Below are 18,579 nucleotides of genomic sequence, written 5' to 3' on the forward strand. Positions count from 1 at the left end.
CGTAACGGATCGTGCAGCCACGTCTCGATCCCTGAGTCAACAGATGGGGACGTTTGCAAGACAACAACCATCTGCACCAACAGTTTGACGAAGTTTGCAGTAGCATGGACTATCAGGTCGGGGACCACGTCTGCGGTTACCCTTGACGCTGCATCACAGACAGGAACGTCTGCGATGGTGTACTCAACGACGAACCTGGGTGCACGAATGGCAAAACGTCATTTTTTCCGGATGAATCCAGGTTCTGTTTACAGCATCATGATGGTCGCACTCGTGTTTGGCGACATCGCGGTGAACGCACATTGGAAGCGTGTATTCGTCATCGCCATACTGGCGTATCATCCGGCGTGGTGGTATGGGGTGGCATTGGTTACACGTCTCGGTCACCTCTTGTTCGCACTGATGTCACTTTGAACAGTGGACGTTACATTTCAGATGTGTTACGACTCGTTGCTCTACCCTTCATTCGATCCCTGCAGAACACTACATTTCAGCCGGATAATGCACGACCGCATGTTGCATGTCCTGTACGGGCCTTTCTGGATACAGAAAATGTTCGACTGCTGCCCTGGACAGCACATTCTCCAGATCTCTCACCAATTGAAAACATCTGGTCAATGGTGGCCGAGCAACTGACTCGTCACAATACGGCAGTCACTACTCTTGATGTACTGTGGTATCGTGTTGAAGCTGCATGGGCAGCTGTACCTGTACACGCCATCCAAGCTCTGTTTGACTCAATGCCCAGGCGTACCAAGGCCGTTATTACGGCCAGAGGTGGTTGTTCTGGGTACTGATTTCTCAGGATCTATGCACCCCTAATTGCGTGAAAATTTAATCACATGTCAGTTCTAGTATAATATATTTGTCCAATGAATACCCGTTTATCATCTGCATTTCTTCTTGGTGTAGCAATTTTATTGGCCAGTAGTGTATGTATGGATATATGTATGAGAGTATCGTGATCTGCCTAACTCCCAGTCAATCCACCTCCGCAGCTCACGGTCAGTGTGGCTGCCTACCATGTGGAGGATCTGGGTTCGATTCCCGATACTGCCAGAGATTTTTCCTTGAGCATTGGAACACGGTGCACATGTTCGTTATGACAGATGATGAACTACTCGACCGAGGGCAGGAGCACCCGACAAAGGCGGTTGTGCGGTGTGCCGCCTTCCATACCGCTTCCACATGATGCCATTGCCTGATGGATGACCCAGGGAGCGGTTGGGCCCGATTGATCGTATTTACAAGGCCGCACACTATGTTCCTGATTTGATGAACGTTAGGCCCGTATCACAGTTCGATTGCTCTGTTAATTTACTAGATCTTAATTCCACAGAAAATTTCTGAGACTATTTGCCATGGTAGGTGAAACGTGGCAGTCATCATCTTCGCAGATTAAACTGTGTGCCGGACCGAGACTCGAGCCCGGGAACTTTGCCTTTCGCTGGCAAGTGCTCTACCAACTGAGCTACCCAAGCAATACTCACGCCCCGTCCTCACAGCATTACTTCTGCCAGTATCTCGTATCCTACCTTCCAAACTTTACAGAAGCTCCCCTAATCTGTCAGGAAGTTTCATATCAGCGCACACTCCACTGCAGAGTGAAAATCTTATCCTGGAAACATCCCCCAGGCTGTGGCTAAGCCATGTCTCCGCAATATCCTTTCTTTCAGGAGTGCTAGTTCTGCAAGGTTCGCAGGAGAGCTTTTGCAAAGTTTGGAAGGTAGGAGACGAGATACTGGCAGATGTAATGCTGTGAGGAGGGCGCGTGAGTCGTGCTTGGGTAGCTCAGTTGGTAGAGCACTTGCCCGCGAAAGGCAAAGGTCCCGAGTTCGAGTCTCGGTCCGGCACACAGTTTTAATCTGCCAGGAAGTTTCATATCAGCGCACACCCCGCTGCAGAGTGAAAATCTCATTCATCATCTTCGCAATTTGACAGCCCTCACCATCACCATTAATGAGAGGGTGCAGTTGGGTATAGCATACCCGAAGACACTTGTGGACTCTATTCCTCCCGAAATTGAGGCCGTATCAAGGCTACGGACGGTGTTACGTGGTATTAATATTATGTCTTCTGGCGTGACTAATGTTTTGTCTGCTTTGTTTACCAGAAACTTCTTTTGATCCGACTAACTGTTCACAAAGTATGTGGGGTGTCGAAATTCCGCGATCCACCATACATCACAATTTTTTTTTTCATTGTAGTCTTGATTATTATTTTCCCCACCTTCCTCTTGCTGTTTTTTTTCAGCTATGTTTTTTTTATTTATTTGGGAGAACACTATAGTTACATGTGAAACCTTCCTGTCTCCTCTATATCTCTTTTGTTAATGATAACCTTCCCTTTTACAATAACCTATGTAACCTTCCCTTAGGATTTCTATCTCTTGCTTAATAATAACAAATGAAATCTTCCCTCTGAAATTTATTCTCTTTCTCAATCTCCGCATACAAATTTAATTGCTGCTTATTAAAAGTGATTTTCTGATTATTTCGACGAAACATAGAATGCGTCGTCATCGTGGCCCTCAGTCGTTATCTGCAATAACCCAAAACTGTTCCTTACCTTTTTGTTTACTGTTACTGGATCGCCATCTGAATGCTACATCGAACTGCGACATGAATATCCTTACTCTGGTTTACTGTACTCTATTAACTGCTGGTTGGCTGTCATAATAAGTAGCTGTATTTGTTACCAAAGCTGACGTTATTCTTTATTAGCAAAGCTGACGTTATTCTTTAATTAATTTGACTGAAGTTACGTAATTCATAGTTACACTTTTTCTTGACAACAATAAAATTTTTGCAAAGTTTTATGTTGATGGTTATTGGGATGGATTATAATCAGTAATGCAACATTGCTGGTAAAAATTAATTATATTCTGAAAACGCTTCAAATATTTACTGTTGGTAATGAAATGACTTTACAAACGTTCAGATGGGACTTACTTTTTGCAATAATCTTACAACCAGCATTGCGCAAACATACCCTCAGTAGTCTTGAGTTTCGCAAAGACAATAATTCAATAATATTAGTTCCTCTTATGATAATAGTTAGTTGATGTCTCTGTACATCCGTTTATAATCTCTTGTAAATCATAGCTGGTGGCTGGCAGGCACACTACTCCACTCAACCTCTCGCTTCAGACCTGCTACCAACTCGCTTCACATCTCGCTTACTACTGACATCCTACGAACGCTAAAGTGCGGTCTCTTCTGCCAACAATGCTTTCTGGTGCAGACAATCCCTGCTACCATTACAAAATGTATCAATGCGCGGTCCTTCCCGCTCTTTTCTTAAAATGTATCCATACGCGGTCTCTCCCGCCCTGCCGGCCGAAGTGGCCGTGCGGTTAAAGGCGCTGCAGTCTGGAACCGCAAGACCGCTACGGTCGCAGGTTCGAATCCTGCCTCGGGCATGGATGTTTGTGATGTCCTTAGGTTAGTTAGGTTTAACTAGTTCTAAGTTCTAGGGGACTAATGACCTCAGCAGTTGAGTCCCATAGTGCTCCGAGCCATTTGAACCATCTCCCGCCCTTTTTAAAATTATATCAATTTGCGGTCTCTCTTGTCAACATTACTTTCGTGCAGACATTCCCTGCTACCACAATTCTTTCCAGCATGACAAATATTAATTATTCCTACTTAATCCTATTAATAATATACAGGGCGTTACAGAAAGGTACGGCCAAACTTTCAGGAAACATTCCTCACACACAAAGAAAGAAAATATGTTATGTGGACATGTGTCCGGAAACGCTTACTTTCCATGTTAGAGCTCATTTTATTACTCTTCAAATCACATTAATCATAGAATGGAAACACACGGCAACAGAACGTACCAGCGTGACTTCAAACACTTTGTTACAGGAAATGTTCAAAATGTCCTCCGTTAGCGAGGATACATGCATCCACCCTCCGTCGCATGGAATCCCTGATGCGCTGATGCAGCCCTGGAGAATGGCGTATTGTATCACAGCCGTCCACAATACGAGCACAAAGAGTCTCTACATTTGGTACCGGGGTTGCGTAGACAAGAGCTTTCAAATGCCCCCATAAATGAAAGTCAGGAGGGTTGAGGTCAGGAGAGCGTGGAGGCCATGGAATTGGTCCGCCTCTACCAATCCATCGGTCACCGAATCTGTTGTTGAGAAGCGTACGAACACTTCGACTGAAATGTGCAGGAGCTCCATCGTCCATGAACCACGTGTTGTGTCGTACTTGTAAAGGCACATGTTCTAGCAGCACAGGTAGAATATCCCGTATGAAATCGTGATAACGTGCTCCATTGAGCGTAGGTGGAAGAACATGGGGCCCAATCAAGACATCACCAACAATGCCTGCCCAAACGTTCACAGAAAATCTGTGTTGATGACGTGATTGCACAATTGCGTGCGGATTCTCGTCAGCCCACACAAATTAACAATTTGATCACGTTGGAATGAAGCCTCATCCGTAAAGAGAGCATTTGCACTGAAGTGAGGATTGACACATTGTTGGATGAACCATTCGCAGCTGTGCACCCGTGGAGGCCAATCAGCTGCTGATAGTGCCTGCACACGCTGTACATGGTACGGAAACAACTGCTTCTCCCGTAGCACTCTCCATACAGTGACGTGGTCAACGTTACCTTGTACAGCAGCAACTTCTCTGACGCTGACATTAGGGTTATCGTCAACTGCACGAAGAATTGCCTCGTCCATTGCAGGTGTCCTCGTCGTTCTAGGTCTTCCCCAGTCGCGAGCCATAGGCTGGAATGTTCCGTGCTCCCTAAGACGCCGATCAATTGCTTCGAACGTCTTCCTGTGGGACACCTTCGTTCTGAAAATCTGTCTCGATACAAACGTACCGCGCCACGGCTATTGCCCCGTGCTAATCCATACATCAAATGGGCATCTGCCAACTCCGCATTTGTAAACATTGCACTGACTGCAAAACCACGTTCGTGATGAACACTAACCTGTTGATGCTACGTACTGATGTGCTTGATGCTAGTACTGTAGAGCAACGAGTCGCATGTCAACACAAGCACCGAAGTCAACATTACCTTCCTTCAATTGGGCCAACTGGCGGTGAATCGAGGAAGTACAATACATACTGACGAAACTAAAATGAGCTCTAACATGGAAATTAAGCGTTTCCGTACACATGTCCACATAACATCTTTTCTTTATTTGTCTGTGAGGAACGTTTTCTGAAAGTTTGGCCGTACCTTTTTGTAACACCCTGTATAAACATGTTTCATAAATTGTGATTTGAAAATAGACAATAGAAATATACACGTCTTACACATTGGTGCAGATACAAAGAAGAGCCCCCTCTCTTTTACACAGAGTAAAGTCATTAGAGTGCACTGTTTCTGTTGCCGTTGCAGAGGAGATCCTGCAGAGCGGCGCCGCGCTGTGGTGGAGCCCAGACAGCCGCTACCTGCTGTTTGCCACGTTCGATGACTCCTCAGTGGGCGAGCTGCGCTACCCCTGGTACGGCTCTGGAACCGGCCACGTGGAACGGCCACAGTACCCGCAGCTCAGGAGCCTGCGGTACCCCAAGGTACTTTAATGATAATTCAATTCACAGTCTTAGTAGCAAATGTTTCTCTACTTCCTAGGCAGTAAGGAAGTACTGACTCGATAAATAAGGCAGAAGCGGAGTGTACACCTACATCTACATCGAGGATGGTTTGATGAGTCCGGTAAATTTGCACGAAAGAATGGAACATGTTTGTTTCGCCTTCATGGTTGGTAAGTTTGATTATTCCGAGGATCGTATAAAGAATTTCAACAATGTATAGCATGGGGAAACTACAGCCGTAATCTTTCCCGAGGGCAGAAGGAAAGGCAAGCCTACGTTTCTAGCATTTGTAGACTTAGAGAAAGCTTTTGACAATGTTGACTGAAATACTCTCTTTTCTTCTAAGGGTGTCAGGGGTAAAATACAGGGAGCGAAAGGCTATTCACAATTTGTACAGAAACCAGATGGTAGTTATAAGGAAAGGGAAGGGAAACAGTGGTTGGGAAGGGAGTGAGACAGGGTTGTAGCCTCTCCCCGATGTTATTCAATCTGTATATTGAGCAAGCAGTAAAGGAAACAAAAGAAAAATTTGGAGTAGGTATTAAAATCCATGGAGAAGAAATAAAAACTTTGAGGTTCGCCGATGACATTGTAATACTGTCAGAGACAGCAAAGGACTTGGAAGAGCAGTTGAACGGAATGAATAGTGTCTTGAAAGGAGGATATAAGATGAACTTCAACAAAAGCAAAACGAGGATAATGGATTGTAATCGAATTAAGCCGGGTGATGCTGAGGGAATGAGATTAGGAAATGAGACACTTAAAGTAGTAAAGGAGTTTTGCTATTTGGGGAGCAAAATAACTGAAGATGGTCGAAGCAGAGAGAATATAAAATGTAGACTCGCAATGGCAAGGAAAGCGTTTCTGAAGAAGAGAAATTTGTTAACATCGAGTATAGATTTAAGTGTCAGGAAGTCGTTTCTGAAAGTATTTGTATGGAGTGTAGCCATGTATGGAAGTGAAACGTGGACGATAAATAGTTTGGACAAGAAGAGAATAGAAGTTTTCGAAATGTGGTGCTACAGAAGAATGCTGAAGATTAGATGGGTAGATCACATAACTAATGAGGTGGTATTGAATAGTGTTGTGTCTAGGCAGGACAGCCTAGACACAATGAGAGGAAGCCGAAAGGCACGCGCTTAAACTCACGCAGGCTGGCGTGAGGTCTGAAACAGGATACGTAATGAATGCTATAAAGAAAAGTACGTAGCTTCTGGAATACTTAACTTTAATCCATAATTGTATAACATCGCTCTTGATGATACATGCTTCATAATATTAATTAGCAATGGAATACGGCGCCTTGCTAGGTCGTAGCAAATGTAGTTGAAGGCTATGCTAACTATCGTCTTGGCAAATGAGAGCGTATTTGTCAGTGATCCCCTTCTGGCAAAGTCGTCTGTACAACTGGGGCGAGTGCTAGTATGTCTCTCTAGACCTGCCGTGTGTTGGCGCTCGGTCTGCAATTACTGACAGTGGCGACACGCGGGTCCGGCGTATACTAATGGACCGCGGCCGATTTAAAGGCTACCACCTAGCAAGTGTGGTGTCAGGCGGTGACACCACAAATAGAATTGGGGAGAAGAGGAATTTGTGACACAACTTGACAAGAAGAAGGGACCGGTTGGTAGGACATGTTCTGAGGCATCAAGGGATCACAAATTTAGCATTGGAGGGCAGCGTGGAGGGTAAAAATCGTAGAGGGAGACCAAGATATGAATACACTAAGCGGATTCAGAAGGACTTAGGTTGCAGTGAGTACTGGGAGATGAGACGCTTGCACAGGATAGGGTAGCATGGAGAGCTGCATCAAACCAGTCTCAGGATTGAAGACCACAACAACAACAACAAATGTACAGTTGATCGGTGACAGCCTTCTTAATTGGTCAGTGTGTCGACTGCAACTGAAAATGAAGAGAACCGAGTTTCGTGCTGTTATCAAACATTTTCATTTGAATAGTTGGAATGCCGCATAAATCAAAACAGAACTGGATGAAGCTTACGCGGACTCTGCACCATCATTGAAAACCATTTACTTTTGGACTAATGAATGTAAAAGTGGTCGGACATGCACCAAAGACGAAGCGCGCTCCGGTCGTCCTATTGAGGTCACCACACTAAGGAAATGGTTGACAAAATCCATGATGTGGTAACGCAAGACGGCCGAATAAAAATTCTTGAGATTGCTGAGACTGTAGTCATCTCAACTGAGCGAGTGCATAATATCCTGCACGAAGAATTGGCTATGAGGATGCTGTGTGTGATGTAGGTGCCGCTACTGCTCACAGTCGACCAAAAGCGCATCCAGAACAACATTTCAATACAGTTTTTGCACCGATTTGTAACTTGACGAAACCTGGATCCGCCATTACATACCTGAGTTAAAACAGCAGTCAAAACAATGGACAAAGGCTGGTGAAAGTGCACCGAAGAAGGCAAAGACCATTCCGACAGCTGCTGAGGTGATGGGTACTGTTTTTTTGTGATTCTCAAGGAATAATCCTCATAGTTTACTTGAAAGTGGGTAGAACCCTAACTGGACCCTATTATGCTTTATTGTTGGGTCACCTGATACTTGCGTTGGCTGAAAAAAGTACTCTTTCACCTGGAGAATCCACCAGCCCACACATCAGCGATAACAACGGCGAATGTGCATGAATTGGTTCCTCAAGCGCCCTATGCTCAAAGTGGTGCAAATGGCTCTGAGCACTATGGGACTCAACATCTTAGGTCATAAGTCCCCTAGAACTTAGAACTACTTAAACCTAACTAACCTAAGGACATCACACACACCCATGCCCGAGGCAGGATTCGAACCTGCGACCGTAGCAGTCCCGCGGTTCCGGACTGCAGCGCCAGAACCGCACGGCCACCGCGGCCGGCTGCCCAAAGTGACTTCTCCCTATTCCCTAACTTGAAACTTTGGCTTGCTGGGAAAAAGTTTTCAGCAAATGAGCAAGTATAGTTGCAGTCAATGAGTATTTTGCAGAGTTTGATAGAACCTACTTTTCCGACGGTAAGAAAAAGCTGGAGGATCGCTGGACCAGCTGTATGTCCCTCAAAGGAAACTATGTGGAGAAGTAAGAGTGATTGTTTGTAACACAAACATTTTTTCTTGCCTCTTTTTTTGCCAGGCTTCTTAAAACCAACTCCTACATCCTCCGCAAGCCACCGTGTGGCGCTTGGCAGAGGGTACCGTGCACCACTAACAGTTATTTCCTTTCCTCTTCCACTCACAAACAGAGCGAGGGGATAAGCCTTCAGACGACCTGTAGTTTTTCTTATCTTGTTTTCGCGGTCCTTACACGAATTGTACGTTAGCAGCACTAGAACCGTTCTGCAGTCAGACGCAAATACCGGTTCTCTAAATTTTCTCAGTAGCATTTCGCGAAAAGGACGTCGTCTGTCTTCCAGGGATTACCATTTGAGTTCCCGAAGCATCTATACATACTCGCCTGTTGATCGAAACAAAAGCAGTATGCCTCTGAACTGCTTCGACGTTGCGGCGGCGCGGTTCCTTTCGTCCATTACCTGCAACTACCCGTGAACTCGTTGCTGCAGATCACCGGTAAGAAAACCGAGCAGAAACCTATCTACCGTACTGCAACTCGCACCAGGCTGCATACAACGTAACTATTCCAAGAATAGGTCTCAATTTTGAATGAAAGGTGGAAATACTGGAAAAACTTCGGTATATTCTGAACCTTGATAATGTACACGTTCACTGCCAAGCCCGTGCTAATCTTAACACAGTTATGCACAAACCCTTTTATTCAAGTTAGAAAGTTTATGGCAACATATATCCCGAAATCTGAACAGCTACTAAGCACGGATTGTTCTTAAATGAAAATCCTCGCCATACTATTAAGTTTATCGATGTCTAATGCACTCCAGTTTTTTAGTCACGATCTGCTCAATATGCCAATCGGAATTACTGCCTTTTCTCATACACAAAATTACTTAAAAAGGCCGTACTTTCTAAAAAAACACACACAGGAATAAATATGCCTTCGCTTTAAAACACTTTTGAGACATGTAGCACAACTAAAACCGGCAAATTATAACTTCCTTCGGTGATCATACTACACACGACTGTACCATTCAAAGGCTGTCTCCGCCGGCCGTTGTGGCCGAGCGGTTCTAGGTGCTTCAGTCCGGAACCACACGACCGCTACGTCACAAGTTCGAATCCTGCCTCGGGCATGGGTGTGTGTGATGTCCTTAGGTCAGTTAGGTTTACGTAGTTCAAAGTTCTAGGGGACCGATGACCTCAGATGTAAAGCCCCACAGTGCTCAGAGCCATTTGAACCAAAGGCTGTCTCCGACTACTTAGACAGCTGTAAGCATTCCACATCCCCTAGAGAAAAGATGCGCGAAGAATACTCCGCTCTGATTGGTCAGTTTTCTTTAAGGACAATAGAAAAACATTATCCTCCCGCGTTAGTCCGCACTTTCCATGACTAACCTATCAACAAATAACACACTTTCGATTTGTAGGCCTACGTTTTCCAGAAAAAAATATTTAACATTCTGATATTTTGTTTATACTTTACGTTATTAACTATTTTCATTTGCTCTCGAATTAGCTTTCTTTTTACCATAAACATACTTAACATATTATGATACAAAATTCCCCGTCGTCTGCATTCACACTGTCTTAAAACTCTCTCACACTAGTTCGTACAGCGTTCATCAGTAGAACAATGATCTACATATTTACTTTAGACCACATTCACACGTCATTCACGTTACTAAAAGCATGTACAAAACTGTACGGACATAAATAAACAAAAAAGCCTTCAAGAAATAAACAGAACAATTCACAAAAACATTTTCTTGACCTATTTCATGAATGTCTCTGTGCACTATTGTCCTCTAGCAGATGAAAATTAGAGCTACGTACTCGACTGAACCCGCTTCACACCATCTGTAATTGTGCACGCATGAGTCATTCTCCCGATGCATAGGCTCTAGGCGGGAACCATACAAGGCGCCACGCCTCAACGTCTTCCTTTAATCAGGCTTGATGGAGAGCCCAAACACTCCGTCAATACTAAAAAATGGGTCGCACTAGTTTTCTACATGCGGTCTCCCTTATAGATGAGCTACAGTTCCCTAGAATTCTCCCAATAAAAGGAAATCGACCATTCGCTTTCCCTACCACCGATCTTACGTGCTCGTTCCACTTTCCATCGCTTTACAACGTTACGCCTGTGACTGTAAAGCAGTACACCACTAACACAGCGGTCGTAAATTACAGAATTGTTTTTCCTACTCACCTGTATTTACACTACTGGCCATTAAAATTGCTACACCGCGAAGATGACGAGCTACAGACGCGAAATTTAACCGACAGGAAGAAGATTTTGTGATATGCAAATGATTAGCTTTTCAGAGCATTCATACAAGGTTGGCGCCGGTGGCGACACCTACAACGTGCTGACAGGAGGAAAGTTTCCAACCGATTTCTCATACACAAACAGCAGTTGACCGGCGTTGCCTGGTGAAACGTTGTTGTGATGCCTCGTCTGAGGAGGAGAAATGCGTACCATCACGTTTCCGACTTTGATAAAGGTCGGATTGTAGCCTATCGCGATTACGGTTTATCGTATCGCGACATTGCTGCTCCCGTTGGTCGAGATCCAATTACTGTTAGCAGAATATGGAATCGGGGGGTTCAGGAGGGTAATACGCAGCGCCGTGCTGGATACCAACGGCCTCGTATCACTAACAGATGACAGGCATCTTATCCGCATAGCTGTAACGGATCGTGCAGCCACGTCTCGATCCCTGAGTCAACAGACGGGGACGTTTGCAAGACAACAACCATCCGCACGAACAGTTCGACGACGTTTGCAGCAGCGTGGACTATCAGCTCGGAGACCATGGCTGCGGTTACCCTTGACGCTGCATCACAGACAGGAGTGCCTGCGATGGTGTACTCAACGACGTACCTGGGTGCACGAATGGCAAAACGTCATTTTTTTCGGATGAATCCAGGTTCTGTTTACAGCATCATGATGGTCGCATCCGTGTTTGGTGACATAGCGGTGAACGCACATTAGAAGCGTGTATTTGTCATCGCCATACTGGCGTATCACCCGGCGTGATCGCATGGGGTGCCACTGGTTACACGTCTCGGTCAACTCTTGTTCGCATTGACGGCACTTTGAACAGTGGACGTTACATTTCAGATGTGTTTCGACCCGTGGCTCTACCCTTCATTCGATCCCTGCGAAACCGTACATTTCAGCAGGACAATGCACGACCGCATGTTGCAGGTCCTGTACGGGCCTTTCTGGATACAGAAAATGTTTGACTGCTGCCCTGGCCGGCACATTCTCCAGATCTCTCACCACGAGGCATACTGCTGACACTCGCCTACTTCGTTAGAGCGACAAGTCAAATAATTTGATGGTGTGTGTACCGAAGGTCTTACAGTACGCACACCACAGGTGGGTTTGACATAGGTTGAACAATCCTCGTTCCCCAGGGACTGGAACCCCATTGCTCCCATTCTCAATAGCAACCAGCACCAGTCGACGAACGAGGCGCGAAAATGAGAGGCACTTTATAACTGTTCCTCCTCTGTACGAGAGCTGAATTTGGTACTGTCTGCTGCTCGTTACAATAAAGTGCATTACACCACATTGCAGCAGCTTACAGGAACAGCAAAAGAAGTTCTCCTCATCCTGCGAAATCACACTTAAGCCTAGTTTACACGACGACACTAGGTCGCAGGCAACTGCGCTACCGGCCACTGCGCATGTGTGCCACGCGTTTGCGCAATTCGTCGGTGAAACTAAACAGTTTCGGCGTGTTCCAACTTTGGCGACACTAGTTGCATGGGTTTTGAAGTTATGTGTGTTCGTCGTGTATAGACAAACTGAAATATGAGATGGGGAACGGAGAATAATGTTCGCTTTTTTTATATCTGGCTTTGAGGGTGGTGGGAATTTAAGGAGATGGGACCTGGATAAACTGACTAAACCAGAGGTTGTACAGAGTTTCAGGAAGAGCATAAGGGAACAATTGACAGGAATGGGGGAAAGAAATACAGTAGAAGAAGAATGGGTAGCTCTGAGGAATGAAGTAGTGAAGGCAGCAGAGGACCAAGTAGGTAAAAAGACAAGGGCTACTAGAAATCCTTGGGTAACAGAAGAAATATTGAATTTAATTGATGAAAGGAGAAAATATAAAAATGCAGTAAATGAAGCAGGCAAAAAGGAATACAAACGTCTCAAAAATGAGATCGACAGGAAGTGCAAAATGGGTAAGCAGGGATGGCTAGAGGACAAATGTAAGGATGTAACGACTTATCTCACTAGGGGTAAGATAGATACTGCCTACAGGAAAATTAAAGAGACCTTTGAAGAAAAGAGAGCCACTTGTATGAATATCAAAAGCTCAGATGTAAACCCAGTTCTAAGCAAAGAAGGGAAAGCAGAAAGGTGGAAGGAGTATATAGAGGGTCTATACAAGGGCGATGTACTTGAGGACAATATTATGGAAATGGAAAAGGATGTAGATGAAGATGAAATGGGAGATATGATACTGCGTGAAGAGTTTGACAGAGCACTGAAAGACCTGAGTCGAAACAAGGCCCCAGGAGTAGACAACATTCCATTGGAACTACTGACGGTCTTGGGAGAGCCAGTCCTGACGAAACTCTACCATGTGGTGAGCAAGATGTATGAGACAGGTGAAATACCCTCAGACTTCAAGAAGAATATAATAATTCCAATCCCAAAGAAAGCAGGTGTTGACAGATGTGAAAATTATCGAACTATCAGTTTAATAAGTCACAGCTGCAAAATACTAACGCGAATTCTTTACAGACGAATGGAAAAACTGGTAGAAGCCGACCTCGGCGAGGATCAGTTTGGATTCCGCAGAAATGTTGGAACACGTGAGGCAATACTGACCCTACGACTTATCATAGAAAATAGATTAAGGAAAGGCAAACCTACGTTTCTAGCATTTGTAGACTTAGAGAAAGCTTTTGCAATGTTGACTGGAATACTCTCTTTCAAATTCTAAAGGTGGCAGGGGTAAAATACGGGGAGCGAACGGCTATTCACAATTTGTACAGAAAGCGGATGGCAGTTATAAGAGTCGAGGGGCATGAAAGGGAAGCAGTGGTTGGGAAGGGAGTGAGACAGGGTTGTAGCCTCTCCCCGATGTTATTCAATCTGTGTATTGAGCAAGCAGTAAAGGAAACAAAAGAAAAATTCGGAGTAGGTATTAAAGTCCATGGAGAAGAAATAAAAACGTTGAGGTTCGCCGATGACATTGTAATTCTGTCAGAGACAGCAAAGGACTTGGAAGAGCAGTTGAACGAAATGGACAGTGTCTTGAAAGGAGGATATAAGATGAACTTCAACAAAAGCAAAACGAGGATAATGGAATGTAGTCGAATTAAGTCGGGTGATGCTGAGGGAATTAGATTAGGAAATGAGACATTTAAATTAGTAAAGGAGTTTTGCTATTTGGGGAGCAAAATAACTGATGATGGTCGAAGTAGAGAGGATATAAAATGTAGACTGGCAATGGCAAGGAAAGCGTTTCTGAAGAAGAGAATTTTGTTAACATCGAGTATAGATTTAAGTGTCACGAAGTCGTTTCTGAAAGTATTTTCATGGAATGTAGCCATGTATGGAAGTGAAACATGGACGATAAATAGTTTGGAAAAAAAGAGAATAGAAGCTTTCGAAATGTGGTGCTACAGAAGAATGCTGAAGATTAGATGGGTAGATCACATAACTAATGAGGTGGTATTGAATGGAATTGGGGAGAAGAGAAGTTTGTGGCAAACTTGACAAGAAGAACGGACCGGTTGGGTGGACATGTTCTGAGGCATCAAGGGATCAGTAATTTAGCGTTGGAGGGCAGGGTGGAGGGTAAAAATTGTAGAGGGAGACCAAGAGATGAATACACTAAGCAGATTCAGAAGGATGTAGGTTGCAGTAGGTACTGGGAAATGAAGAAGCTTGCACAGGATAGAGTAGCATGGAGAGCTGCATGAAACCAGTCTCAGGACTGAAGACAACAACAACAACATGCTTTGAGGTGTTTGTGAGATTTCAGTGATGCTGATTACAAAATAAGCAACATATTGCTGTCGCTGAGACGGTCATGCGCGATCATAACGTAGATGGTTTGACAATATCTGAGCTACAGGGCAAAATGTATTGAGTTATGAGCACATATACAACTGAATTAAGAAAATTACAAGCAAACGTAATTCTAGCTGTAGAAATGCTCTTTTCTACAAGACTAAAATCCCATCGTTCGATCTGGCTGACTCTTTTTCTTTGAGGAGTATTGTTGACAGGAGGAAGGTTACACAGATCAAGAAGCTACATTCTTTATTCAATATTCATCTATTTAAAACGTCGCAGCAGTGCTCTTCATTCACATACGTTTCAATTTTGAAATATTGCCAGTGTACAGATCAGTAGTTTGCAAACCATTCTCTTCTGAATGCTACCTGCTTCGAATAATTACTGCTGTTAATGTTCGTAATTATTACTGTTAATATTTATTGGTGTTAATGAAAAAGTGTCATCGCCAACTAAAACCGCATCTTATAGCATGCCGAGTGTTCTCGATTGTAATGCATGCATTATGATATGTAATTTAAGTTCTGGCAACAGTGCTTCATGCATTACAGTATCTTTACTCCTTATCGCATAATTAACTCTGCTTAGAAGAAACGTTAACAGTTCTGGTGACATTCTAAGATAGCTGAAAGAACTTCTTGGGTCTTCCATTATAAATTATTTCATCTAGGATGCTGGGCAACCACCTGACGTCTGTTCTTCATCCTGTCACGAATCGAAACACGTTTCTTATTTTTTTCTTATGCAGCGATTCCACGCAACAAGCTTTAACTCCATCACAACTCGTGTGACGTGCAGCTGCCAAAACTTTCATTTCATACATGACTCAGGAAACCACAAAACGACGAATGTGGAGTATATACTGGTTTCGCCGTGTCTACAGTCAAATATGAAACTATTTGTGTGCAGCTCATTACACGCAACGGTTGGAGCAACCCAACGTCGTCGTGTAAATTAGGCTTTAGAAGACAGGATAATTCCCTGAACGGTGAAGGGAGGCCATCTTAAAACCTCTTTTGGAACCCAGAAAGGTCCTTACTCGCCTAAGTGGATATTGCACTGTTTGCCTCATTAGCTTCGTAGGAAATACTTATTGGACCTGATGGTAAACCCCCATTTCGTCGTGGTTCTCGACTCCAGACAGCTCATTGGTCGCTTCAAGTTTGAGTTCCGGAGGTATCATTCCACTACTGGCCTTTCTAAAGACGGCTGTTCACCTGGTTCCCTTACTAAAGCAACGATTCTTAGGTGTCAGTTCGTCCCTGGGAAGGTGAATATTCTCGGACAACTCCAACAATAGGGCTTCCAAAGACATTCCTGCTACTATAAGCGGTCCTTTCTTTCTCGCCTCTATTTCCAGTACCAAACTGTGTTAAGTGGTGTCCCACAGGCGTGAACAGAAGAGTGACTCTGAAGGGATCACTCTGAGCCTTACCATGTTCTCTAACAGCACGATGAGGGAATTAGGCTCGCCACAGACGCGTATCGGAGCAGTTCCATTACCAGTCTCCGTGCTGAGGCTGGTAAGCCCCCACTACCCATCCGACAGCAATGCGGCAAGCACAAATAACCTTTAAATACTTTTGAAAAAAATCATGATATGCCGCAATTGTTAAAACTACCATTTTCGGTAAAACAGCAGATCATCATCAGAATATTCTTTCATGATTGAACATATATCCTGCAAGTAGGACTAAGGATGATCTGTTGTTTGAATGGCGCTGATAGTTTTAGTAAAGTGACATATTGCAGTTGTGCCAAAACATGATTTTTCAAAAATATTGGTTTTTGTTGGATACAATTCCCAGTCACTTGGTTGAGACAGCATCCAAATGGCTGTTTGAAATTCTCCCAAAGGAAGATCTTGTAGCACAATATATCGACCGGATTCCAATCATTGCGCAGTCTACCATCCTGTATTCAGGCTACCATCCTATATTCTCAAGAGAGCGCAATTTACTTTCAACCTCCTGAAGTACAAAATGACAAGCGCACCGAAACACATATCTGAATTAATATCATATAACATATAATATCGGTACAGTGAATCCGTGCTGATTTCCAACTATTCGTTTGCTCAGAGGGACCATCTTGGCTGATCATTTGTTTTGTCCTAATTATATCCTAAAGATACGTGTCCAAAAAAATTCATCTATATTGCGGAGCTGCAGACGATCTTTAAAACCACAAAATTTCCTATTAGCTCCAATTTCCTGCGTGTACTACTAACCATCCAGTGCGTGTATTCAATTGCTAAACCAGTCATCTGTATAGGAAACTACCCTTCAGGTATAACATGTAAGGGAATAGGTGATATTCTTCTGGATGCCAGGCCGTATTGGAATTCGGGAAGAAGAATTACCAGATAGAGTAGCCCAGGAGGTATACACATATATTTATAGTAACGCAGAATGGCATTACCTGGCGATCAGTTTTCTCGCTGTTCAAGCTCAGGGTTTTTGGAAGAAAGGGGTCTGGAAGGGAGAGATATGCTAAGACTGCACTTAACACACTTCCAAATAGAGAACATTTTTGTGGACTGCTTACTTTTCTGGCCAAACGACCAACCAGCGCGAGCTGTTCGCACAAGAAAGGGTAGTCCACAGTTTGGCCATGGACTTCCCGTCTATGTTTCGTGACGAGGCGCAATTGTGACCACCCGTCTGGATAGCCGTGCATGTTAAAGTGATACTTCCGGGAGGGGGAGGTACGCCGGCCCCGAATCGAATCCTCCTGGCGGATTAACGAGGGTTGGCGTGCCGGCGAGCCTGGATGTGGTTTTTCGGCAGTTTCTCACATCCTACCAGGTGAATACCGTGCTGCTACCCAAGTCTCGTCTCAGTTCCACGATTCGCAAACATTTCGAGAAAACATTCGCTCACTTTCGCGTGAGTAACACTACATGCAGAGGGTAATAATGTGGCAACAGGAAGAGCATCCAGCCATCCCTTAAATTAACCAAGCCAAATCCGTTAATAACCATGCCCACACTGCGCCGATGTGGGACAAAGCCACAAGAAAAAGAATGCACAATATGTGACGCATTTACAAAATATTTGTTTGCCTTCCCCGTTTTGACAGAAGCTATTGGTAACACACAGCATGGCATTCAAATTTGGTTCAACCAGCCAATCCTTTTTATTTGTCTGTGCCCTTTCTCTTTTATTTAATGTTATTTAAGAGGGGATGCATGTAAAATTGGTCAAAAACGTTGAAATTTTTTTGCTATCGTTTAGTTCTGTAGCATGTTGGAAATATTATCTCCGATTTTCAAACTTTAATTCGTGCTACAAATTATATAAAAACCATCTTGTTGGAAACAATAAGCAGTGCCACGTCCCCCTTTCTACACGATTCTGTCCTTGCTTGCGATATTTTAATATTTTCTGCCATCAGAGAAAACACCTGTATAGCATAGAAGGCTTTGAGCCCATTTACGATGTGATTTGTAGTGACGTTTACATGCTGAATAAAGTGTGTGCACGCCCTAGTTTGTAAATAATTAACGTTTTTTTCGTATAGTTCAATAATTGTCACTCTGTGTTTGTTTCTGGCATAAATGCTAATAAAATCTATTTGCTGCTTTTCCGCAACTTTCATTTTTCGTTGTATAAGGAATATTTTCTGCTGAACCATTGCAGGTATGTGAAACTTGCTATAGAATTTGTACACACCTTAAAACATCTTCCTGTGGTATAAAATTTTTATAAGTTCATTACTGTCAAATTTATTTAAATTTTTGTGAAGTATAAATTGCTATATATCATACAGACAAATTTTTAAAAAAATGTTGCGAGAGTTCTAAGACTGATATTGAAAAACTGGTACACACATTTGCTTATCTAATTACTAAGAATAACCTATCACATTTTGAAAGTTATAAC

General features: G+C 43.7%; 1 protein-coding gene across 1 annotated transcript in view; it reads left to right on the forward strand.

The window, feature by feature from the left end:
* Nucleotides 1-18,579, forward strand: part of LOC124802635 (inactive dipeptidyl peptidase 10-like) — a 398,459-nt gene that overhangs the window by 242,697 nt on the left and 137,183 nt on the right. The window contains exon 7 of the mRNA XM_047263532.1: nt 5,377-5,552. Coding sequence (XP_047119488.1) covers nt 5,377-5,552 — 176 coding nt within the window. The remainder of the gene's footprint in view (nt 1-5,376; nt 5,553-18,579) is intronic.

The sequence above is a fragment of the Schistocerca piceifrons genome, chromosome 6, assembly GCF_021461385.2.
Source record: "Schistocerca piceifrons isolate TAMUIC-IGC-003096 chromosome 6, iqSchPice1.1, whole genome shotgun sequence".
Classification (NCBI taxonomy): Eukaryota; Metazoa; Arthropoda; class Insecta; order Orthoptera; family Acrididae; genus Schistocerca; species Schistocerca piceifrons.